This window comes from Astatotilapia calliptera, chromosome 22, assembly GCF_900246225.1.
Source record: "Astatotilapia calliptera chromosome 22, fAstCal1.2, whole genome shotgun sequence".
Taxonomy (NCBI): Eukaryota; Metazoa; Chordata; class Actinopteri; order Cichliformes; family Cichlidae; genus Astatotilapia; species Astatotilapia calliptera.
The window spans coordinates 34,727,478-34,752,337 of NC_039322.1; the positions used below are offsets into that span (position 1 = coordinate 34,727,478).

Genomic DNA, 24,860 nt, shown 5'->3' on the forward strand with positions numbered 1-24,860 from the left:
TGCCGGAGGTTTCTTCCTGTTAAAAGGGAGTTTTTCCTTCCCACTGTCGCCAAAGTGCTGCTCACAGGGGGTCATATGATTGTTGGGTTTTTCTCTGCATGTAGTATTGTAGGGTCGACCTTACCATATAAAGAACCTTGAGGCAACTGTTGTTGTGATTTGGGGCTGTGTAAATAAAACTGAACAGAACTGAATGAGCTCTTCTGTTTATTTAGAAAAAGACACGCAGGTCTACACTTGAAGCAGTTTTACACTGGGAGCTTGGTGCATCTCATATTTGTGGATCTGTGCCAAGCTGGCACGGCTAAATTCGTCTCAAAACCCCACGTTGGCGTGCGAGGTGATCTGTGCACATCAGGCGATTCCACACATATGTAATGTTTTTAAATGAGTGAGAGAGATGTTACGTGTAGACATTTGTACACACAAAGGTTTTTGAAAAGTAAAATTATTGGATTCGTAAAGCTGAACTTAATAAACTGTGCATAAATAATCGTATTTATTCAGGTCTGGGTATACGCATTTGTAAAATGGTTTTCATGTGGTCAGATCGCTTCATATTTGTCTGTGGTGCCCCTGAAAAGTTGCACACAAATTATTGTACACATTTGTAAATGTTAGTTTACGCTTGTGGATCGTATTGTACACAGAAGCAAATTTCTCTCCATACAGTGAAGATATAGAAAAGCAGCTCACACAAGCCCACCTCAGTGAACCAAACTATATTCAGAGCCTTGGCTCATATGTTCAGCATTCGCTGTAAATCTGGTGAACAGCTCAGAAAAGACAAATATGAAGCTAATCTAAATGTCCAGTATTTAACCCGCTGGGCTCAGGTACATGTCAAATATGGACGAGTTCAGAATTAAGAGCAGCAAATAAATTAGAAAACTACATTTTAAAAAAACAATATGCTGTATTATATACATTTAACTCTGCGAGCAGACAGCATTTAATGGCCTCTTTCTGCTGTCACCTTTTCCAAACTGATGCCTTGCAGTCAGAAAGTCCCACATGCTGCTGGGGAGAGTCAGCACTCCTCTGATGTATTCAGAACCAATCACATTGCTACTAATGACTACTTTTGGAATGATTTAAAGTTCTACGACGTAACAGGAAGTAATGCGACTGTTATAGAGCTGTGAAGCTCTTCTGGGTGCACTGTGGAATCTGCAGACATAACTTTTCTGGAAAAAGGAAAATCGATTTTACAAGTTTTATTTTTCTTTTCTAAATAATCCTTTCAAACCTCCACATCATGGGGTTGATGCGCATCACCTAGATGATGACCATAAAGGAGCCCAACCTGCCAGCACAACTCAATAAAACCAAACAAAGGAAAGAATAAAGTTCAAAGCTCAGAGCTTATTTTGCTAGTGTGTTAGGTCGGCAGATAAGGCTGAGCAGTGATGTCATGCACACCGAGTGGAGCTGATTGGAAAAACGCTGAAACTGTCATTTGATTTCAGTTAGAATCACAATTTGAACGTGTTGCCAGTCTATGCTTCATATTTAAGTTGGCACAATAGCAAACACGCTTTGAGGTCGGCAAAGTATTTTCCACGAGCCCGTGACGTGGCCATGACTTTCCCCGAGAGGAGCAGCAGCACAGAGGCTGCCGTCGTGCGGCAGCAGCTGGGACTTTCAGACTCGGGCTGAAGCCCGGTTGTCAGGCCTGAACCTCAGTGATGAAACTAAACTAAAACAAGAGTGCAGTTTGTTTGTTTTTAATGTGTCATTGTCGTGGCGCCAAAGAGCCCTCAGACCACACAATCAGCCCTGCTTTTTGTTAGTGTGAGTGCGACCCCCCAGAGTTTGGGGGTACTGTAGTCCCCCCACCCCCCGTCTGTCCATGGCCTCTCCTGCCGTGGCCCAGGATACAGTGAGCGCTGCCGCAGCCTTCGTCGTCGTCGTCTCCCTCGCTCTCGGAGGAAGATTCTCCAAACTGTCGGGGCTTCTCGTAAATGCAGCAGCCTGAAACACAACAAGCAGCTCATGATGCCACAGGCTCACATGAAGCTCCAAGTTCGTCATTTCAAAATTAAAAATACTTTCACTTCAGAAACAGTAACTGCAGGAGCGTGTGATTAAACACATACTGTGTCTTTGATGTAGTAAGTGTGCAGAAGGCGGATGCTGAGACAGGAGTCCGTGGTCTACTCAGGGCTTTAGCTGCATTTTAGTGCATGTTACACATGTGCACGGTACTGAGAAAGATTAAGGCTATTAAAATTAATTAGCTGAGCCTCGATTATGTCATGGGGAAAGTAATGAGATGCAATGCACCGTGACACGCTGAAGCACGTTCGGTACAGCTACTACTTGTTGTAATTACTTCATGCGTGTCATATACTGCAGTTAAACAGGAAAACCACGTGTACTGTGGTGCGCAGGTGTATATGGTCCAGGCTTTATAAATAAGTGTGCATCATTTGACTGAGTACAGTCTCTGCTGTGGACACACAGTTTCAACCATGCTGAGGGGAAATTAATGATACAAAAATAAATAAATAAAAAGAATCATATGGAAAGCAGGGGTGCAGCGCGGCAGTACTAACGGTGCTGGGCAGCATAGCCAGTGTACTTTGTTGTCATTTCAAACTGGTTTTTCTTTTTCTTGCTTTCTTTCCTGATAATAAAACCACACAGTTCAGAGGAAAACGTCCAAATCGAGTTTCTTTCCAGGACAAACTTCATGAAACAGCTTTTTCAGGACTGACTCTGCAGCCCGGTGCCAAATATTCCATTGTTCCACACTCAGCATAAGAGTAAAATATCAGCTGTGTTGTTTTTGTGATTTAGTTTTAATTGTTTTATGATGACTTTCAATTATTTCATATTCTGCAGAATCCCAACAGACGAGCCACTGGACGCCCACAGAAAATCCCACTGATAACAACAACCCCACTGTGAAACATAAAATATACCACAGTGCAAGTTTTGGCACTGAACCTAAACAGTAAAAGAAAAAGTGCATCCAATACGTTTGCATTTGTTCCTCCTAAAATGTGACAGAGCAAAACACTGAAAACTGGTGGCAGACATATTTGAAATGCTTAATTACATTTCTCAGCCTGTGTGCTACGGAGAAAGATAAACTCACACTTTGAAGACCTTCTTCCCAAATGCTCGTTGTCGACAGTGTCACTGGACCACTCTACCTTCTTCTCAGTCTTCCTCTTCCTCAACTTGATTGTCAAGCTTCTTCCCTCCTGTAACATGTAAGAGGTCTACTGTGAGACATCGCAAACAAACCACAGTGTGAACTGTGAATCCTGCAGTCACACTCAATGACATCTATCATTTGTAGGACCTTCTTGTTGTCTCTATGGCGTCATGGGCATGCTATTGTTTCCTGCTCTCTGAAAAGTAAAACATGTCCTTGCTCAGGTGATGGAGCAGGTCACCTACTAATCAGAGGGTTGGTGGTTTGATCCCTGTCTGCTGCAGATACTAACCCCAAGGACTTATTCCTCTGATGTATCAGACTCTAAATGTGTATGGATGTTAGACAGATACAAGTGCTAATTGGCTAAGTTGTGGAAAGTGCTTTGAATGCTCAGAGCAGAAGCGTCTATATAAGAACCAGTCTATGTACCATGACCATCAGTTAGGCAAATTCTGACAATATAAGGAATAAATTGCAACTATTGAAATACTTCTAATTATGACAACATCTGCAGTAAACAGTCTGCATCAGTAGGACTACGAAGATTTGTGTAAAATGATACACAAAGTATGTTGTAGCCAAACACGAGTATGCCTCTTAATAATATCCTTTAAGACTTCTTCTTATTTAAAAGTCAAACATGACTATGCACATATTTAAAAAGAAATAAAAAATGCGCAACAAATTTTAAAAAAAGTCAAGCCGTGAGGGTTGGGAGGGGTTAATAACAAACTATTAAAGAGCACCTGCCTCAGAAATGACACAAAGCTGGGGTTACCGGGCATGTATGCTAGCAGAGACCATCCCTTTGCCCCGTGGTGCCTGCAGATGGGCCTGTCTGCGCTGCATCTAAACCCATTCTAACCGACTATGGGGATTTCAGTTAATGGAGGTCTGACTGTTTATCTGAGCAGGACAACTTGAAATATGATTTGAACAGAGTGTATTTAACATGTAAACCGGATGCTCCTGCTGCTTTAGACATTATGCAACAATACTACAGATTCGGGTTGTTAATTGAAAGCTGTTTAACTTTCACACAGCAACGCGGAGCTATTCAGCACTTAGCCCGCTATCGGCTTTCCCTAATGCTACCGCGCTACTAGCAGCCCTGTCATTTAAATAAGCCTAACGTAACTAACATATCAGGCCTCACGACGCTTCCCCCGTAATAACATAAACGCTGTATCTTTAATGTACACTGTCACTGGCTGCCAGAGCGGTCCAACTGTCTCAGGAACAGCTGTCCATCGTTTACCTGCTGGGGCGGCGGCGGCGTGCTCGTCTGAACGGTCTCCGTTATGGTCTCACTGGATGTTCCTGGAACCTCCGCCATCCCTGCAGCTGCTTTGCTAACGCTACCGTTAACTAGCTTAAAGATCCAAAAGAAACGAAGCAGAGCGTCAACAATGAGCGACACCGCGTTAGTCGACAGCTAACCGACTAACCTTCCGCTCTTTAACTCCAAAAATCGCACTGAATGGAAAAATGTCAACCCACAGTTACGAGGTGTGGGACAGCGGTGGCTACAGTCAAAGCACAAAACGCGTTAGCCAGGGTCGGAACGGAAACGTACGGCTCCTCGTTACAACTATCAGCTATGGGAACCATCATCACCCACAAAAAATAATCACATGACAGTAGTCGCTGGGCTACATCATTATATTATGTGTGGAATTTAAATGGTTTAGATAGTTAACTGGATAGAAAACTCTGTTTCCACAATTTATTTTATTTTTAAACTCGGGAAGGATGTTCCGGTTCCTCTTAGCTTTAACTTGAAACGCTGTGGGGAAGATATTTCCAGACGGACCAAGTGCGTTTCCTGTTGTCCGTGAAGATATAATATCCCGTCAACAAACAGCACCAAACCATACTGGAACATCGTTTTGTCACGGATTTAATTTTGTGTAAAGCTTCCATACAAACGTCTCTCCTCAGGTTGGCAGGGACAAAGTCGTGACGTTACACGGCTGTGGCTGGCATGCGTGGGCATTCTAGCGTGTAAAGTTACCGAGGATGTGGAGGACAGGTCCTGGTCCGAGTCTGAGGAGGGCAGCCAGACTCTGTTCCAGCACCCCACCTAAAGCTTCTCACACAAACAAACTTCGACCCCACGCCGAGAAGCAGAGGCGCAGACGAGTGCGGGAGGAGGGCATCCTATCGAGTCAGCATGGTGTAAGTTAGAGGGAGGCAAAGCACTAAGGCTAAAGCTCTCTGCCAAATCCCCCAAGGAAAGAGTACTAGTGCGTTTGTGTGTATTTTTACAGATATACTGGCATCGTTGTATCGATGATAATAATAATGTAATAGTTTAATGCTGCACTCATTAGTTACCTCTGCCTCCCATTCTACTTTTAAATACTCTAGGAACAACAAGTAGGCCTGCAGAGCGAGAGCGAAGTGCTCTAATAGGGTGATATGGTCCTACAAGGTCATTAAGATAAGATGGGGCCTGATTATTTAAGACCTTGTATGTGAGGAGCAGGATTTTGAATTCTGGATTTAACAGGAAGCCAAAACAGGAGAAATCTGCTCTCTCTTTCTAGTCCCTGTCAGGACTCTTGCTGCAGCATTTTGGATCAGCTGAAGGCTTTCAGGGAGTTTTTAGGACTTCCTGATAATAATGAATTACAGTCGTCCAGCCTGGAAGTAATAAATGCATGAACTAGTTTTTCAGCGTCACTCTGAGACAGGATATTTCTAACTTTAGAGATGTTGCACAAATGGAAGAAAGCAGTCTTACATATTTGTTTAATATGTGCGTTGAAGGACATGTCCTGGTCAAAAATGACTCCAAGGTTCCTCACAGTGTTACTGGAGGCCAAGGTAATGCCATCCAGAGTAAGAATCTGCTTAGATACCATATTTCTAAGATTTTCAGGGCCGAGTACAATAACCTCAGTTTGATCTGAATTAAGAAGCAGAAAGTTAGCGGCCATCCAGGTCTTTATGTCTTTAAATGATGCTTTCATTTATTAAAGTTATTCAAACCTGCACAGCCATGTGTGAAATCAGTGGCTGCTTGTGCTGGAAAATCTGTCCAATGTGTCTGAATGGAAACAATCATGCAAAGCAGAGTGGGCTAAAATTCCTCCACAGTGATGTGAAAGAGTCCTTGGCTGTTAACTCAAACACTCGATTGGACGTCTTGAGGGTAGCACTACCAGTTATTGGGTTTAGGGGACAATTACTTTACACACTGTTGTGTTTCAACCGTGTTGACTTGTGACTTGTTCAGTGCTGTGCTAATGCACTCCATGATGTCATAAATATAGTTATGAGAGATACGATAGCTGAAGCTGCCAGTCAGACACGCTCTGATGTTTCTGTTTGCAGAGTGCTGAAGGTAAAGCAGTAAAGTGGAGTGAGAAGCAGAAGATTGCTTACACTGCTCCTACACCTCCTGGGGCAAAGAAAGGTGACTCTCCTGTAACCTCTGCTGGCTCGGCTGTCTCTTCTCCTCACAGGCTCTGAAAGTCCTTCTTCTTTTTCCCTGCAGACACTAGCTTACCGTTCCCATCGTGTTACAGTCCAGAGTATGTGGAGTCCAGCTGGTATCAGTGGTGGGAGAAAGAGGGATTCTTCAGTCCTGAGCAACATGTAAACATGTGAACTTGTTAAATCATTACTGTTGCAGTTAAAATGAATTCACTTTAATGCAGTTTTTTTGCAGTTTCTATGAAACAAACTGAGTAAGTGGTTAATCAGCTAAGCTTTAATACTAATGCTAATAATAGCAAATAAATACTTTTTATTTAGTGATGCAGAAAATGGATGAACTGTTTGAGAGCACTGATCAGAAAACATACATTTGTATTTGTCACAGACAGTTACTTCTACTTTGGTCATATTTTCAGGTATCCAAAGTGACCTTTATGTCCTTTCTGACCTTGTCCTGCCAGCAGTGCGCTCTTTATTTGCTGTAAAGCAGTTTGTTTTTTCTACAATAATTATTTTTATTGTAGAAAAAATATTGCTTTGCTTCTTCTGTTCCTTTGACAGGAGAAGGCAGGTTGCTGTGATGTCCTCCTGTGTTGTTTTTGTTTTTCTCTCGGCAGGTGATGAAGCAGATTTTCAGTGGGTTTTTTTCTCCCTCCCTCTTCATCTCGAGCTTTTCCTCCTCTTCTCCCCAACTTCTCTGTCCCTCATCTTTCCCGTCCCTCAGTCCTGTCCGTTCTAATTGCAATAACTTAAAATAAATAAATAATAATAATAAAGGTCGAATAAAATATGACAATCATGTGGTAAAAGCCATAACGATCTATTTGGGAAAATAAATCTGTTGTGCATTTTTCTGGGCCTTCAGAGGATCATTGTGATTGTGAAAACAGAAAAGTGCGTCTTCCTGAGATGTGATCACACTGCAAGCCTGACCACCTCAGATTTGGTCAGAGTGATCTGATTGTATTCAAGTTATCCAGGTAAAGGTGGCACGACAAGGAGCAAAAGAGACTTCACTCAGTCTCAAAGGTCCACCTTAATGTTCAGTTTCATTTGAATCTGAACATGTTTTTTTAATCCTTAGAAGTCAAGTCAATATTTTCAATAATTACAAAGTATACGTTACTAAAGCACGAGCAACAGCACTACGAGATATTTGATTACAGCAAAGGAAAAAGTTGTTCTGTAGAGCGAGTGTGCACACATGCACGCCAGTAACGTGTTTCCCTTCCTGCTCTCAGGAACGGCTGCCCCACGCTGGGGATCGGACCTTCTCTCTGTGTATTCCTCCACCAAACGTGACTGGTACTCTGCACCTGGGCCACGCTCTGACAGTAGCTGTAGAGGATGCGCTGGTTCGATGGTAACTATCAACAGCAGAGCAGCATGTTGTCTTTGTTCTCTGAGCTCACGTGTTGATGGTTTGTATCCATCAGGAGACGGATGCAGGGCTGCAGAGTGCTGTGGGTGCCTGGATGTGACCATGCAGGTATCGCAACGCAGGTACGCGTGATGACGGTTTGGCTCACATGTTCTCAGGTGTCCCTCAGAGTAACATCAAAATATGGAAACACATTTGTATCATGATTGTGGCACATGCTCAGTGCTGAGAGTGTCGATGTGCTCGTGTTTTAGACGGTGGTGGAGAGGAGACTGCTGAGGCAAACAGGGAAGCACAGACGAGACTTTACGAGGGACGAGTTTCTGGAGGAGGTGTGGAAGTGGAAGAATGAGTGAGTCTTCACATCTGGACTTCTGAGCACATCTGCTGTGTGGCCTGCACGGTGTTTGCTGAGTTTTGAGCCTCTGTTGCAGGAAAGGAGACGAGATCTACCACCAGCTGAGGAAGCTTGGAGCTTCTCTGGACTGGAGCAGAGCCTGTTTCACCATGGACCCAGTAAGAGTGGAGTCACACATGTTCCTTACTCTGCGATTCAACGTGTTGATGGAGTTTTACGTATGAAACCATCCCAGAAAGATGATCTCAACCATCCTAACGAGCTGATTTATGAAACTGTACAAATAACTGCAGCAGCGGTACAAAGAGAGACGAATATGAAACTGTGGTGCGATGTAAGCACATACACCACATACACACGATGGGTAGAGATGATAAGTCATTCCCAGCGTCCCTGTTTCCAGTAAGGCAGATTTATTTATTTGTAGCCATCTCTGCCTCCTCACCACGGCACACGCAGGCTCGTCTAAACGAGAAATCGCACCATCCTGTGGCCTCTCCAGGAAAATGAAAGTGCCGTAAGAATTGCAGAGTGAAACACTGAAGCTGAGCTGTAAAGCTGCAGTGGTGAATGGGGCAAAGCACCGTCAACTGTTTATCCTGCTTTTGTGATTTGATTTCAGGGTTTTAGCAGAGCTGTAACTGCAGCGTTTGTCCGACTGTGTGACTCTGGTCTAATTTATCGCTCAGAGGGTTTGGTCAGCTGGAGCTGTGCCCTGGAATCTGCCATCTCTGACATAGAGGTGAGACAGCTTTACATAAATGGATAGCAAATGCAACAAGTGGACAGAATAATAGAGACAGTAATGTGTCTTCTCCCCAACCTAAAGTTACTCGTATCCAGGGGTCCAGACAGCTTTCAGATTGATTAACAACTTGTATATAAGTGGCTTTTTTATATAAGAACGTGTACAAGGTTTGACTTTGCTTGTTCCTTAGCACATGGACGTTAATGTCATATCTAAAACTAAAGGTTATGGGAAGAACTCAGAGACCATGTGTGTGCTGAAAACGGTACCAAACCTGCTCTTTGCCTCCACGTGAACAATAAAACCTTCAGCATGTGTTTGCATGTCTAATGCTACAGTCTGATAATGTGGAGCTCACATGAGCACTCGCTGTACGCTTTTTAGATGAGCTACAGAGCAGAGTGTGCCTATGATATAATATCACTTGAACTCATCATCAGGTGGACTCGAAGGAGCTCTCCGGCCGGACCATGTTGTCTGTTCCTGGCTATGAACACAAGGTGGAGTTTGGATCGATGCTGAGCTTTGCGTACCCCGTAGAAGGCCACGGTGCGTGTCGGGACCATCCTGGGACATGGTGTGTCCTGTGTTTTGTACATTGATCCTCTTCTCTGTATTTTAGACACCGAGGTGGTGGTGTCCACCACCCGTCCAGAGACTATGCTGGGAGACGTGGCCATAGCTGTTCACCCTGATGATCCTCGATACCAGGCCAGTTGTTTATGTTAGATACTCTGGGAGTGTCTCAGTGGGAGTGTTTGACAATATTTCAGGACAATAAACAGTACAGATCTCCTACACCGCTCAGTGTGTTGTAACATCAGTGAGCTGAAAACACGACGACTGATTTAAATGACCTCCTCAACATGTCCTGAAGGTCTCCAGAGGCCTGCTAATGAACTAATCGTGTGATTCAGGTGTGTTGACCCAGGGTGAGATCTAAACCTGCAGGACGCCGGCCCTCGAGGCCTGGGGTTGGACACCCCTGCACTACAGCATCAGGAAGCCTGGAGGCCAAATGGATGAACTGCAGGCTGGAAGAGTGGATACCACGTGAGCAGCGTGACGCTTGTTTAACGGAGCGTGTCTTTGCTTCTTCCAGACTGTTCATGGGAAGCACTGCAGACATCCTTTCACCGACAGACTGTTACCCATCATCACTGATTCTATGGTGGACGTGGAGCTTGGAACTGGTGACGACCACACCTGACACCTGACGTGACACTGTTCCTGTGGATGTGTTCAGCCCTCTGACCCGTGGTATCCGCCCACTTCCTGTTTGTCTTTTGCAGGTGCAGTGAAGGTGACTCCTGCTCATGACCACACAGACTTTGTCCTCTCACAGAGACACTCACTTCCACGCCTGACTGTGATTGCTGGCGATGGGACGATGACAGGGTCCTGTGGACAGTGGCTGGAGGTGCTGTGTTACCTGTTTGTATACGTGTGTGAGTTTGTTGTGTGTCTTTGGGTTTCACTGTTCTTTTTCTTTGTGAAGGGAGTGAAGCGTTTTGATGCCAGACAGCTGGTTGTGGATGCTCTGGTTGAGAAAAGACTGTTCAGAGGAAGAAAAGCTCATGCCATGAGTTTACCCGTCTGCAGGTACAGCAGCGCATGCACGCTCAACGTCTGAGTGTTTGCTCTAAAGGAACTGGATGGACCGTGTTGTGTGCAGAGTCTTTTCATTAGAGCGTTTTGTGCCAGCTGACACCATAGTACAGAGTTTGAACTGGTTTTTGTGTCGGTGCATCGATTAAAGGGAAAGCCTGAATGCTTGATCCCTCGCAGTGACCAGCTCAGAGGGCTCGGTTTTGCTTTTGGGGAATTTTGCCGTCGTGGGTTAGCTCCACTTGTCCCCTCGGAGCAGAGGTCGGTAATTAATTTCCCACAAAGCCACATGAGAAGCTGGGACTGCTGTGAGGGGCGCACGAATATATCCTGATCTCTTTATATGAAGCTTATTAGCCCTCAGTCTCTCACGTGGTCCCGGACCCCAAATCAGTACAAAGCTGTCTATATGAGAACCTTATGATCACAGTTAATTCATCCATAGGACAGCAGGGGGCACTGCAGGACTTGATGCAGAGTAAACAGTAGAAATTGTAATGGTCTACATCAGGGGTGTCCAACTCCAGGCCTCGTGTCCTGCAGGTTGAGATGTGTCCTTGATCCAACTCGGCTGATTTAAATGACCTCCTCAACATGTCCTGCAGTTCTCCAGAGGCCTGCTAATGAACTAATCGTGTGATTCAGGTGTGTTGACCCAGGGTGAGATCTAAAACCTGCAGGATGCCGGCCCTCGAGGCCTGAAGGTCCCACCTCTTGTCAATATAGTCTCCAGATCTCGCCTATCAGGGATTTTGGACCAGTATAATAGCCACTACTCTTCATCACCATCATCAAAACACCAAATCAGAGAATTTGTTTAATTTTTTTAAAGGAGCGCTTCCACAGCTTTCCCATGACTTGAAATAATGCCAATGCGCACTGAAGTAGTTCTTTTTATGCCTTTCTTTCCTTTAATTTGTCACCTGTCTATAGCTTTGCTCGATCAGCCAAGAAAAACATTCAGTCCTCTTCAGAATAAATTGTTTAATTGTTTAAACAAGTGAAGAGCACAGCTGTCTGCCTCTTTACTTTATATCCATCACCAGATTTTTGAATGCTTCGCTTGTTTCCATGTACAAAGTCTTCAGTTTTATTTATACAGTCGCCTCAAGGTGTTTTATATGGTAAGGTCGACCCTACAATACTACATGCAGAGAAAAACCCAACAATCATATGACCCCCTATGAGCAGCACTTTGGCGACAGTGGGAAGGAAAAACTCCCTTTTAACAGGAAGAAACCTCCAGCAGAACCAGGCTCAGGGAGGGGCGGGGCCATCTGCTGCGATTGGTTGATGTGAGAGAAGGAAGACAGGATAAAGACATGCTGTGGAAGAGAGACAGAGGTTAATAACAGATATGATTCAATGCAGAGAGGTCTGTTAATACATAGTGAGTGAGAAAGGTGACTGGAAAGGAAAAACCCAGTGCATCATGGGAATCCCCCGGCAGCCTACGTCTATTGCAGCATAACTAAGGGAGGATTCAGGGTCACCTGGTCCAGCCCTAACTATATGCTTTAGAAAAAAGGAAAGTTTGAAGCCTAATCTTAAAAGTAGAGATAGTGTCTGTCTCCTGAATCCAAACTGGAAGCTGGTTCCACAGAAGAGGGGCCTGAAAACTGAAGGCTCTGCCTCCCATTCTACTTTTAAATACTCTAGGAACAACAAGTAGGCCTGCAGAGCGAGAGCGAAGTGCTCTAATAGGGTGATATGGTGCTACAAGGTCATTAAGATGAGATGGGGCCTGATTATTATTTATTTTTCCTGCTCATTTGCAGATGTTCTTCTTTGTGGTTTCTCTTTCCTGATTCTTTTTTCCACTCTCCTCTCTGTTTTAGCCGCTCAGGAGACATCATTGAACCTCTTCTAAGAAACCAATGGTTTGTCCGGTGTGATGTAATGGCAAAAAAAGCTGTGCAGGTCAGTTTACAGCTGTATCGATTCCATGACTTGCTTTCAAAAGTAAAATTTGTGAAAAAGTTCCCGGGTCACTATCGTCACGGAGGTGTGGTCTTTCCCGGTCAGGCTGTCGAGGAAAGACGGCTGGAAATCATTCCTGAGTACTACACAAAGACGTGGAAGAACTGGCTGTCCAACATCAGGTTGTGTGGCAGCGTGTGTCGTCAGTGACATGTGTGAAATGACACCACTCTCACAATAATGCAGCTCTTGTCACAGAACATGTGGGTTGTGAACAATGTGCCTCTGTTTGCTGTGCAGTGACTGGTGCATATCCAGGCAGCTCTGGTGGGGTCATCAGATCCCTGCCTACAAAGTGATGCTTCCGAGTTATGAGGGACAACAAGAGGTTAGTGTGTGGGAAAACTTCCAAAAACAGCACGCTTGTGTCGCCTGTGATTGACAGTTTCATGCAGAGGAACCAAAAGGACTGCACAGAGTTTGTAGATTATTTTGTGAATTATCTGATAATCCCTACATTGTACACCAGTGTCAGTCTGTTCCAGTCTGCAGTGTGTGTGTGTGTGTGTGCGTGCAGGAGCAGTGGGTTTGGGGACGCAGCGAGGACGAGGCCCGTCAGAGAGCTGCTGTCAAATATGGATTGAAGCCAGATGCCGTCACATTGACTCGGGGTGACTCGCCTCCCTCCTGACCTTTAACCTGCTGCTGTATCTACACATTGTTACCTTATTGTGTGAATGCCGTGAGGCGTTCACACTATTGTGTTCCTGTTTCTCTTTAAACTTTATTATTATTCTAAAATTTATCAATTTTTTGCTGCTGAACTAGTCCCTCAGTTTTCAGCCGATTTTCACCAATCAAACTTTAAATTGTTCTGCTCTTTCTGCTGAAGCGTGATATATCTTTTGGTGCTCATAACTCTTATACTTTTTGAGATATTAAGCTTTTTGGCCCATTTTGCTGGATGGGACCACATTATCAGTGTGATCACCAGTTTGGTTTGCCGGGCTGAGCCGTGTTTTAGCTCAGTGAGATGAGCAGCTGTTCTCCGAGCGAGAGGCCCGGGTTCGAATCCCGCTTATGACATAAGAAGCTTCAGTTAACACTTCAATTTTTTAAACTCTTTTCAACACAAATTTCAGCTTCTTCACCTCTTTTCAGCAGACAGTTCTCCTCCTGCTGTTTTCAGATTCCACTACATGCCATTTACGCTGCATTTTTGCAGGAAATGCAACTTTTTCTAGTTATTTGTTGCTGTTGTTTTTTCTGTAAACCACTAATATGACTGTGCTACTGCCGGCTAAATGACGAGGACAAGGATTCGCTGATCTAATGAGACGGGTCTGAACATGTTCATGATTATTACACACTGCTGTGTAAAAGTATTAGTTGCCTACTTGATAGTTTGGTAGGTTTTTTGGTGCATGTCTGTCACACGTTTCAGGTTGTGAAGCAGGTTTTATGTCAGGCTAAGATAACCAGCAGGCTTCAGACTCCAAACGCCTGCTGCCACCCTCGCTGTAGGAACTTGAGTGTTGTGTTGCTAATGAGTCGTTCACACTGAGCCAGTCTTCTTTGTAGAATTATTTCAAGTCGGCTACATTGAGGGTGTTTTTGTGAGGCGACCCTTCCTGTTCTTGTCAGCAGTGGTTTCCTCCTCGAACTCTCCCGTGGAGGCCATGTTTGCTCTCATTCAGGTTGTTGAATCGCGAGCTCTGACCTTAACTGAGACGACCGAGGTCTTCTTTTGATGTTCTAGCTTCTTCTGTGACCTCCCGGATGAGTCGTCGGTGCACTCTGAGTAATTTTGTCAGACTGGTCGCTCCTGTGAAGGTTCGCACTGCTTTCTCCATGTGTGGATGACTGATGGTAAATGCCTCTGTACTCGTGTCGGAGTCACAGATGTCAGTGGTTGGATCTCAGTGTGCTGGTTTTTGACATCTTCTGGCTTACTTCACTTTGTCTGCCTTTCTTAGTTGAACAGCTGGGTTTGGATAGCTTTTTCTCCTGTATAAATTTAAAAAGTCTTTTTTTAAGTTTACTTATTTTTGTCTAATATAAAACTGTTTGATGATCTGAAACGTGTGACAAAAATGGTAATGGGTCCAGTTAGTGGTTTACTGAGCTGGACTGTTGATGTTGAGATAAACTGAAAGGATGTGAGGTGTGTCAGAATTCAGCTACATTGTTCCCTGTTTCAGACCCAGATGTCTTGGATACATGGTTTTCCTCTGCGCTCTTTCCCTTTGCCATGCTTGGCTGGCCAGATCAGGTACTGGACTTCCTCTGACTGAATGTAAAAAGAAGCAACCCTCATCCCTAACCCACCCACTCTTTCCACAGACCGCTGACCTGCAGCAGTTTTACCCTAACTCTGTCCTGGAGACGGGCAGTGACCTCATCTTTTTCTGGGTTGCCAGGATGGTGATGCTTGGAACAGAGCTGACCGGGCAGCTACCCTTTAAACAGGTTACTTATAATAATGAGAAAATGGACTACAGCCTCAGCATATCCTGTTATTTTATTTTTGTCTCTCATCCCGTTTCCTTCCTGTCTCTTAGGTCCTGTTTCATTCACTAGTGAGAGATAAATATGGCAGAAAAATGAGTAAATCTCTGGGAAATGTCATCGACCCCTTAGACGTTATACACGGAGTCTCTTTGGAGGTAAAAAGGCCGTAATGACTGTCTGACATCCGTCTCACTCAGTGAAGAGCCCCGGCATCTTTAAACTAGTGTCAGAAACATCATGTTAGCGTCTGTTTTGTTGTTACGCTCTATTTTAAGGAAATTTGCTCATTCTAGACGTCTTAAAGAAAAGCAGTTATTGATTTGTCTTTACTGCTACAGCGCGGTGTAGAGAGCTAACAACAGCTGGCGAAAGATTGCATTTTTATTTTGTCTCACAGCCTCTGAGTTGCTGAGAAGATGCATAGCAGAGTTGTAAGCAGTACAGCTGTCACCGCGGCACAGCCGTCTGCTCTTCACTTTAAACGATGTGGTTTCCTCCGTCCTCTTAGAGACTTCAAGCAAAAGTGAAGGAGGGGAACCTGGATCCGAGGGAGCAGCTGGTTGCAATGGAAGCACAGGTCAGCTCCCCTCCCTCCCGACTCGTTCTTTCTCTTTATTCCCACTCTTATCTGTCTGCTACATCTGCTTCCCCACAGAGGAAGGACTTCCCCGCGGGGATCCCAGAGTGTGGGACTGATGCTCTGCGCTTTGCCCTTTGCTCTCACAAAATGCAGGGTGAGTGAGTCCCTCCTCTGACGGGAAGCAATTTGTCAGAGCGAATGAATGTGGAAGACAGCGTCACGGGAAAGAAGATGTGATGCATATGTTCACTAGAGTTAAAAGTGACTGCATAACATATTATTGATCCCTGTTTCACATAAAAGCCAGCCGTCATTACAACACAGAAGGTTAAAACCATCTCGGGTACCTTCAAGTAGCTTATGAGATGTTATCAGGGTGATAACATCTCATCTTTCATCACAGTCAGAGGTTCCTAACTTGTAACTAACTGCTGGGGAGCAGAACAATCAAACAAGTGATCCATGTTAGACCGGTGGGCTGCTGCTTTGTCTTTTTACTGTGTGTAACGTTTTCACTTTTGCCTGTTGTCAGGAGAAGACATCAGTCTGTCTGTCGCTCAGGTTCTGAGCTGCAGACACTTCTGTAATAAGATGTGGCAGACCTTAAGGTTCACATTGGGAGTGCTGAGTGAGAACGGAGCAACACTGGAAACTATAGCAAAGGTAGAGCAAGAACGATGTCAGACGATTTGGAACGCTTCTTCTTACCTTATAGACTTGTTGTTGTTTGAAAAAGGCTGTGTGTGTGTGTGGCGTTTTGTTTTTTGAAGGACTGAGCCTACATATCAGAGTATGAGCACTGAGCTGTGTTGAATGTAACACAAGTGTAAAAAGAGAGGAAAGTGTTTTTGTACAAAGGCTGTCAGAGGTTCTCTATAGCAAGGGAAAGAAGTTTGTCCCTCATAAACACAGAGTCCTGGGCGTCTCCACGGTCCTGTCAAAACATAGAAGCAGACTAATACAACAACACTGGCTGCCTCGCACAGAGTGATCAGGTCAGCTGACCAGTTACCATGGAGCTCTCTGACTCAATTATCTATCTGCTGATCCTAAAAGATCTTTTTTTGGGTTTTTTTCGTTGAGTCGGATCCAAAGCTGGAGGAAACTCGTTGTTGTTCTTCACAACACAGGGACCAAACATGCACACCAAGAGAAATACACCAGGTTAAAATGAACTACAGTTCTTCTCAAATATCAAAATGCATCATGACAGCTTTGTTTTAACGGCGTGGACACTGAGGCTACGTCCACACTAATGCCTTTGAAAACTCAGTTTTCTCTACGGTTTGGCCTCCCGTCCACACTGAGACGCGGCGCAGTGTGGACACTCGAAAACGATGACGCATGTTGGTCATGTGATGCAGTCATGTGACCAATTCAACAAAGATAGCGGAGGGCATTATACAGCAGTTGTTTTGATTGCTCTCAATTTTGACAGCCCTAAAAAAAGATGAATATCAGATAGCTTTTTTTCAAATTCTTTAGTTCTCACTCGTTTTTGCGCAGGACTGCACGTAAGCGTTTTGGGCCGTTTCAATGTGGACGCACAACTGTGAAAACGGCTGAAAACGAGTGTTTTCAGACAAAAACGCCGTTTTCAAATCTATCCGGGCGAGTGTGGACGTAGTCTGAGCACGACACGCTGACCCCCCACTCCCACTTTACAAACAGCTGTGCCGTCTCTCAGAGGTTTGAGGTGTGGGAAATCTTGTCTGTTTGTGCCTGTTTCACACACTGTTTGACAGCGTGGAGGAAAAGACATCTGAAAAATGTTTACTTTTATCATCTTCTTCTAATCTGGCATCATAAACTTGACTGTGTACACTGGAAGCGCCTCGTTCACAGTGTTTGCCTCTGCAGACAGCTCCTCTGAGCAGCATGGACCGCTGGATCTGCTCCAGACTACACAGCACGGTTGGGCAGTGTGAGCAGGCCTTTGAAGCTTATGAGCTCCACAGCGTCACGTCTGCCCTGTACTCCTTCTGGGTCCACAGCCTGTGTGATATTTACATGGTGAGGAGCACAACTGTCCCAGGACATGCGTAGACTTTGATCATCCCAACAGACCAGATAAGAGGGTTTCCTTTGTATCTCCACTGATCTTCTTACTGCTCTGTCTAAAAAAAAAAAAGAGAGAAGGTGATATATTTATCTGGCTTCTCCATGGAAACGTGGAGGCTCAAAGCTTAATGCAAAGAGATTAACCTAATTAAGACTAAAGTGTTAGCGCTAAGCCAGCAGTTAGCCCAGCACTGAATGAGCTGCTGTCACTTTGCTCTGTGTGTATTTGCAGGAGTATATAAAGCCTCTGCTGACCCAGCAGGACCAGGAAGTCGTCCTCACAACCGACGCAGAGCACAGTGGTGACGCGAGGCAGGCGGCCATCGCTGTTCTCTATCACTGTGTGTCTGTGTCCTTGGCCCTGCTCTCCCCCTTCATGCCGTTCATCACTGAGGAGCTGTGGCAGAGACTTCAGCCGTTTGCACCCGAAGCTGCTGCACAAACCAGCCTGTGTTTACAGCCGTACCCCCGCTCCGCTCAGTTGGTAGGGCTTTCTGAGGTTTTCAAGTGTTTGTAGCCCCCAGGAAAGCACCTTCTTGTCTTAAATAACGCTAAAAACAACCCTGCTAATGTGCATTGATATCTGGATTTAGGAAAATTCCAAATTTCTACCAATCTCAAGTTATTCCAGTCAGAGTAAACCAAGTACCAGCTTGGCAGAAACCTCTCCTGTCAGAGATGACGAGCAGAGACGGATCCAAACATGTTCAGGCAAACTTGAGACACTAAAACTCACAGCAAGCAGAAGGAAACAGAACACGACTGTTGTTGCTTATTAGATGAGCTTCACCCAGAGACATTTACTGTAATTATAGTGTAATTCAAGATTTTAATAATATTTCAGTGACAGATATCACTGGAGAAGCAGATAATATTGATCACACTGCCCAGTTTGTACGCCCACAGACTGAGGGACAGTAAATAAGGTCCAGCTGACAACAGCCATAATCTTGAGGCTGTAAGATCAACTCTCCACAATAACATAGATTAGATGATCTTATATTGATAGCAGGAAATAAACTCTCTGAACGTTTGGGAAAGAGAGAGTTCACCAGTAATTACTCCTGAAGGTTTAAATGTCTGTCCATCCCTCTACTGGCACTAATCTAATCAGCTACTGAGCCTCCTCCCAGAACACCCAAGCCTGGTGTGGCCAAATACTTCATCTGGCTCTTTTGGATTTGGAAGAGGAGCAGCTCGACTCTGAGCCCCTCACCAAGATCCTCACCCTCTCCTTAAGGCTGAACCCAGGATTGCTCTCATCTCATTATTTTGGTCATTACCCAAAGCTCCTGATCATAGGTGAGGGTATGAATGTAGACGGACCAGCAACACCTTTGCTTTCACAGTTGGCTCTTTCTGAATGTGAGTGTGTCACCACAATACAACAGACCAGTTCAGAGTGCACTGTCACTCCTGCTCTCCTTACTTAAATCGTCACAGTGAGCACTCCGCCCTTCTCTAAGGACCGTGGTCTTGGACTTGTAGCTAATTTTCAGCCAAGCTGCTTCAATTTCAGCTGCAAACTCTGAGAAGAAAAATTCAGCAAATAAAAATGATGAACAGAAAGAATAAATCTGATATTTTACCAACAATGTGGACCAAGCTCTAGCAACACTTGTACAGAGCCTGGATAAGCCCAATACAACGTATTCCCCTGCAATTCCCCACAGGATACCCAGAGGGATGCGGTTGAATGCCTTCTCCAAATCCACAAAGCACATGTAAACTAGTTCGGCAAACTCCCATGAAACCTCGAATATCCATGCGAGGAGGAAGAGTTGGTCCAGCAATCCACAACCACAATGAAAAGACAGACTCACACCTCCAGTACCCTGGCACAGGCCTTCCCAAAGCCTGAGGAGAGTGAATGTTGCAGAGGCGTGTCAACCAAGACAGTCCTACAACATGACCTGAAAAAGAAAAGATGAAAAAACCTATTTGTGGGACGAGCAAACGCAACTCAGTGGAGTCAGACATGCCTGCAGAGAGAAAGAGCCAAAGAGGAGGAAGCACAAACCGGGGAAAGAGAAGGTGCAAACTTGGTAACATCCAGCAGCTGCAAGTGAATGCGTGGTGATAAAAGAGAGAAAATGCTCTACTGTGGCATAACGAAGGTCACATGATCCAGCCAGAATAACAAGCTTCTAAACTTTTACTTTTTACCGAGGGTTTTCTCCACACTAACCTGGACACTGAGATGCTTTCTTAGTCCAGGACTGAAAACTGTCCCAGAGTTATTAAAAGACTCTTTACAACACTGTCCGTGGACTTCAGCTGATGTGTTAGTTCTCTAACCTCCCGGTCCTTTCCATTCTCACAGGCACACTGGCATTTTGCCGAAGAGGAAAGAGATTTCCTGCTGGTACAGGAAGTGATCCGAGTGGCCCGTTCTTTACGAGCACAGTGTGGCATAACCAAAGCAAAACCTGACAGTAAGTCAGCACAAGAAGGCATAACCATTATCACACCGACTCTTCCACTGGCAAATGCTTGAAAGCAAATATAGCAACAAAGTTACGTTTTATTACTATGCAAAAGTCTTGAGTCACCCGCGATTTCTTCACTTTTTGCCAGGAAAATGGGTGCAGCGTTTTTTCTTTTTAATATTGCACAAACTCTGACTTTATGGAGATACAGCACAGAAGTTAAAGGTTTGCAGATATTTAAAAAAAATCGCTGCACCCATTTCCCGTTTTCCCATAGGACCAGCTTTATTCTTCACAGCCTGAGCTCTCTGAGACAGCTCTCCTTAAAAGTATCTTCAGGAATAGTTCTCCAGGCTTCTTGGAGGACATTCAGAATTTTTCCTTGGATATTTCTGCCTCTTGTTCTGTTATCTGTCAGGATGATCCCACACTGCTTTGGGATCTGAGGAGGCTAGACACGCACTGTTCTGATGTGCTCTGAACAATTCAATGATTTGAACCAAAAGTTTCAGATTTGGATTTCTCTCCATCAGACACGTTTTGATCATCAGTGCACGTCTTGCATAATTTTCATGCCTCAGTTTGTTTTTTCTCGGCTTCATTAAGAACGGCTTCTTGACAGCTGCACTTCCACTGGGACCATTTCTGACAGTAGATGGACCAGTAAATAGCTGATTGTTCAGGTTTTGTTTCAGCTCTTTGCTAGTGCAGTATGTTTTGCATACTAATATATGCCAAATTTTTAACTTACAGCTTTTTTGGAATCGTCTTGTTTGTGTAAAAATACCATTTATTGCTTGTCAAACTGGTATCTTTGGTATTTTTCTTGGTATTCAAAAATGGGAACAAACTGTGTTTTTGACACTTGTAACAAAGTGCCAAAGGCTTCACTTAAAATTGGTTCTTTGCTAAGTTGCCTGTTATGTGTAGACACAACACTGGTTCTTCACTTTTCTTTCTTTTTTTTTTTTTTAAATGCGTGAATTATTCAGAGGTTCAACAAACAAACATAAAACATTCCTTTGAAAATGGTCAGGTATGAGCACTGGCCTGAATATGTGTAACAAAGTAGCCAAAACTCTGAAAGCTCCTTGAGAGCCACACTCAGCTGTGGCAGGACCTTTATTCTTTAAGAAAAGAACAAAAATGATTTCATGCTTTAATTTCTTTAAATCTCGATGGTTTCAGTGTGGGCAGTGTGTTCGCCCAGCCAGGCCGAGGTCCTCCTTCGCTTCGGGTCAGCGATTAGCACTTTAAGCCGAATCTCCGACCTTCACATCTGCTGTTCTGACAGAGGCAGTATCCCCCCGTCTGTACACTCCACTTCTCCACCCAAAACAAGCCTCGTTGGTGTGGTGGACCACACATGTCAGCTACATCTTCACGTTCAAGTACGTATCGGGCTTCTTCTGCATGAAGCAATGAACTTCATTGTTAATGAATTAACTTTGTGTGTTGGACTGACTGACAGTTTAGTCTTTCAGCATTGGGATTATCATCTGACATACTGCGAATGAAATTATTTACTCTAGGATATGAACCCAATCTGTAATGCGCAGGGTTTAATAAGTAAGGAGCAGTCAGGTTACGCTAATAACTTGATTGGTTGATCATCGCCAAGTGTGCAGTTTTGGCAGTTTGCTGGCACGAACACCATGAGCCAAGGAGATAAACATCTTGTGTGAATAGGCACATGATCAGTAGTGGGTCAACTACCCTCTTACACAGTACAGATTATAATATTAATATCTGGGAGCCGCCACCTTTGGCCTTAGAGCTGAAGAAGCTTCTCAGACGACAGGTGAAACGTCTTCAAGAAACTTAGAGAAGTCCAGTCGTTTTTCTCTCCAAGCTTCTTAGATCATCAGCGGCGCTTTCAGGTGAAGCCACTGAAGACCACGAGCTCCTCTGTACACAGACGAGTCAGAGGTGAGGGCATCTGTCCCACAGCCAAAACTGGAGTCGTGCATCGGGACAATGTACCCAAACACAGTCAAGGTGCTGCAATATCCCAGTCACAGTGTGGACCTGAACTCCATTGAAATGCTGTGACCTTATGAGAGTAGTGTATAAATAAATGCACGTAATCGACGAATATTAAATGTCATGTGACCTTTGCTTAAGCAAATCTAATAACTCTTCAGAGAAGCACACATTGTTCACGTCATGTTTGCACTGTGATGAGAATCCCATCCTGTTCCTGTTGGATGTTTTTGCAGTGGTGATGAGGATGCTGGTCATGTCTAACGTACTGTGTTGTGTCTCTCAGAGTGGAATGAACATTGAGAAACAGATCGTGCAGCTCTCTCAGCGCAGAGACAGGCTCGTCCCAAAGCTGGATCAAATCCTTGCCAGAGTCCAGTCTCCAAGCTACCTCACCAAGGTTCCTTCTCATGTCCGGGAGCAGATGGACAGTAAGGTGAAGGAGACCTGCAGCAGCTTTGTTTGTAACTGCTTCACTGTATCTGAGTCAGCTTCATGGTTTGGAGAGAGAGAATCAAAGCTCAGGGAATGGCACTGCTGTTATCGCTCTCTAACCAACAGATGGTTGTAGAGTGGTGCACTGAACATTTCAAAGACTGATGCTGAGATTTTGCTGATAAATAAAAATTACAATTTAAAATAGGAGATTATATGAAACCTCGTACATATACGTACATTCTTCCACTCAAAAACCTCGAATCCTGCTGTGGCAGAATGAGGAGCCACACACCAGCTTTGCACATTCTGGTGCTTTTTATTTGTTGCTGTTCAGCTGCCCTGCATACACCTCCACCCTCCTGTCCCAGCACCGTCCTTAAAGGGGAGGCGTGGTTTGGTGTTGGAGATCAGGTGCGTATGACACCACACTATGAACCAACTGCTCCACCTGCCCCCTGCAGCTGAGCCACACCCCCTGACAAAACAGCCCCCAAGCCCCTTTTTGAGCCATCAGTCTGCAGAACAAAAGGTAGAAAAAGGCTAGGCGTGTAGAGCAGGGGTTTCCCACAGAGACCCTTCTTTACCTGCAATAAACACCGCCTGGCACTGCTCCGTCCATTAGACCAATCTGGGGTACCCTTTTGGATGAGGTCAGTCAGTCTGGCGGTTGTACCCAGCCAGCCCCAAGAACCGCCTCAGCTCTGTTTCAGTCTTAGGCCGTGGGCAGGATGCGATGGCTGCCGTTTATCCACCTGCCCCCCAAGTGGTTCCTACTGTACCTCCCGCCGTCCAACTTCACACACATCTAAATTTTTGTGTGGGCTTAGACCAGTTTTCTTGAATCCTGTCCAACGCCTCCCACAGCTTTCTCCCAAACAGTAAATCAAAGGGAGAAAGTGGAAGAAGTTGTTCACGGCCAAACCAACAGCCGCATCCAGACTGGTTGGGTGGTGCAGACCCACTCCGCGGCTTCTGCGGAAAGCCCCGCGATGAACTGTACCACCAGCTCTACGATGCAGGCCTCAACGGGTAACCAAGCAGCTCCCAGGTTCTCCAGTATTTTTGTCCAGGACTAAGACTGGCCCCGTAGCTTCTCCCGCTGGTGGTAAAACACTGCCGCTGGCTCCTTCTGCTCTCTCTAGCCATGATCTTAGCCATCATCTGGGCCAGCATCTCAGTTGGTTGCGCTGGTTGTGGTTCCGTCGTGCTGCGGCTGGGTTTCAGCACCACTGTGACAGAATGAGGACACCAGCTTTGCACATTCTGGTACCTTTGATGTCTTAGATGTTTTTCCTCATTCACAAAGCACCAGCAGGTATTCATCTGCTCTGCACACACCGACATACACACCTCTCCCCTCCGGTCCAGGCACCATCCTTACATGGGAGGCTGGTTCACTGATGGAGATCAGGTGCACGTCAACCTCCCCTGACACCACTCCTCCACCCCTCCCCTGCAACTGAGCCGCACCCCGCCACACGTACACGGTGGATCTCCTCCTAAGCCTAGGCCACACTCAATTTTAAAATGCACAGTCATCTTAAGCTAATATGTGGCTTCCTGCTGTCGTTATGCAATCCTGTGAGATTTTGCACAGTGAAAGCAAGGAAACGCATGTAAATGCTAATGGTGTCATCAGTTGTTGTTGTGTCATTGTGCAGAGAACATTCACTCTGTGAGTTCATACTAGCACTGTATCCATCTCTGTATTTTCATATGTTCTACTCTGTGTGTGCAGGTGTCTGCTTTGGAGCAGGAACTGAAAACTGTTGAGGATCAACTGAAATTGCTGCAAGAGATGCAAACAGCAGAGTAACTGAAGCCTTCGCAGTAGCTGTGTGGACTGCTGTAGGAAAAAAGCTGCTGTTTCATTATTTATAATATTATAGTCAAAAATATGAACTTTATATTATGTAATGGAGTTATACACTGTATAAGTAGCAGTCCTGTCTGGCTCCAGGTGTTTTGAGCATAGTGGAAGCATCTGCATTTGATCTGTTGCTCTTATTCCAAAAATATTGTCCTTTTAAAAACTCTGATTTTAAAATAATTTTTATGATCAACTTTTCATTTTCATTGTTTTACCATGAATGCATTTCAAATCTGAATATTGCTGTGGGAAAGCACTTTTTGAGTACCGTATATCATAATTTAGACCCCAGAAGAATCATGGAGCGAATAAAGGAGGCTAAATAACTAACATGCGAACTAAAACAGCAGTTAATCTATT

At 44.8% G+C, this 24,860-nt stretch overlaps 2 protein-coding genes across 5 annotated transcripts; one reads left to right on the forward strand and one right to left on the reverse strand.

Annotated features, from left to right (window-relative positions):
* Positions 1–190: 190 nt before the first annotated feature.
* On the reverse strand, positions 191–4,956 carry ppp1r11 (protein phosphatase 1, regulatory (inhibitor) subunit 11). Its single transcript, XM_026156509.1, has 3 exons — positions 4,428–4,956; positions 3,104–3,212; positions 191–1,974 (listed from the first exon to the last, which is right to left on the reverse strand). The coding sequence occupies exons 1-3, from the start codon at positions 4,503–4,505 to the stop codon at positions 1,790–1,792; spliced, it is 372 nt and encodes a 123-aa protein (XP_026012294.1). The 5' UTR covers positions 4,506–4,956; the 3' UTR covers positions 191–1,789.
* Positions 3,886–24,738, forward strand: vars2 (valyl-tRNA synthetase 2, mitochondrial). Of its 4 annotated transcripts, XM_026156501.1 has the most exons (30): positions 3,886–4,061; positions 5,111–5,347; positions 6,509–6,590; positions 6,672–6,772; positions 7,855–7,976; positions 8,050–8,116; positions 8,249–8,346; positions 8,429–8,510; positions 8,975–9,094; positions 9,541–9,649; positions 9,723–9,811; positions 10,203–10,293; positions 10,393–10,520; positions 10,599–10,702; positions 12,547–12,628; positions 12,734–12,810; positions 12,929–13,016; positions 13,206–13,299; positions 14,830–14,900; positions 14,972–15,097; positions 15,190–15,294; positions 15,648–15,716; positions 15,795–15,873; positions 16,252–16,382; positions 17,580–17,732; positions 18,013–18,264; positions 20,104–20,215; positions 21,398–21,600; positions 22,479–22,628; positions 24,369–24,738. In XM_026156501.1, exons 2-30 carry the CDS (start codon positions 5,189–5,191, stop codon positions 24,444–24,446), a joined length of 3,222 nt encoding a protein of 1,073 aa, XP_026012286.1. In that variant the 5' UTR covers positions 3,886–4,061; positions 5,111–5,188; the 3' UTR covers positions 24,447–24,738. The 4 variants fall into 4 exon arrangements, with proteins under 4 accessions (XP_026012286.1, XP_026012285.1, XP_026012287.1 ...); XM_026156500.1 differs by lacking the exon at positions 3,886–4,061 and having other exon boundaries at positions 4,992–5,347; XM_026156502.1 differs by lacking the exons at positions 3,886–4,061; positions 17,580–17,732; positions 18,013–18,264 and having other exon boundaries at positions 4,992–5,347.
* Positions 24,739–24,860: the final 122 nt, after the last annotated feature.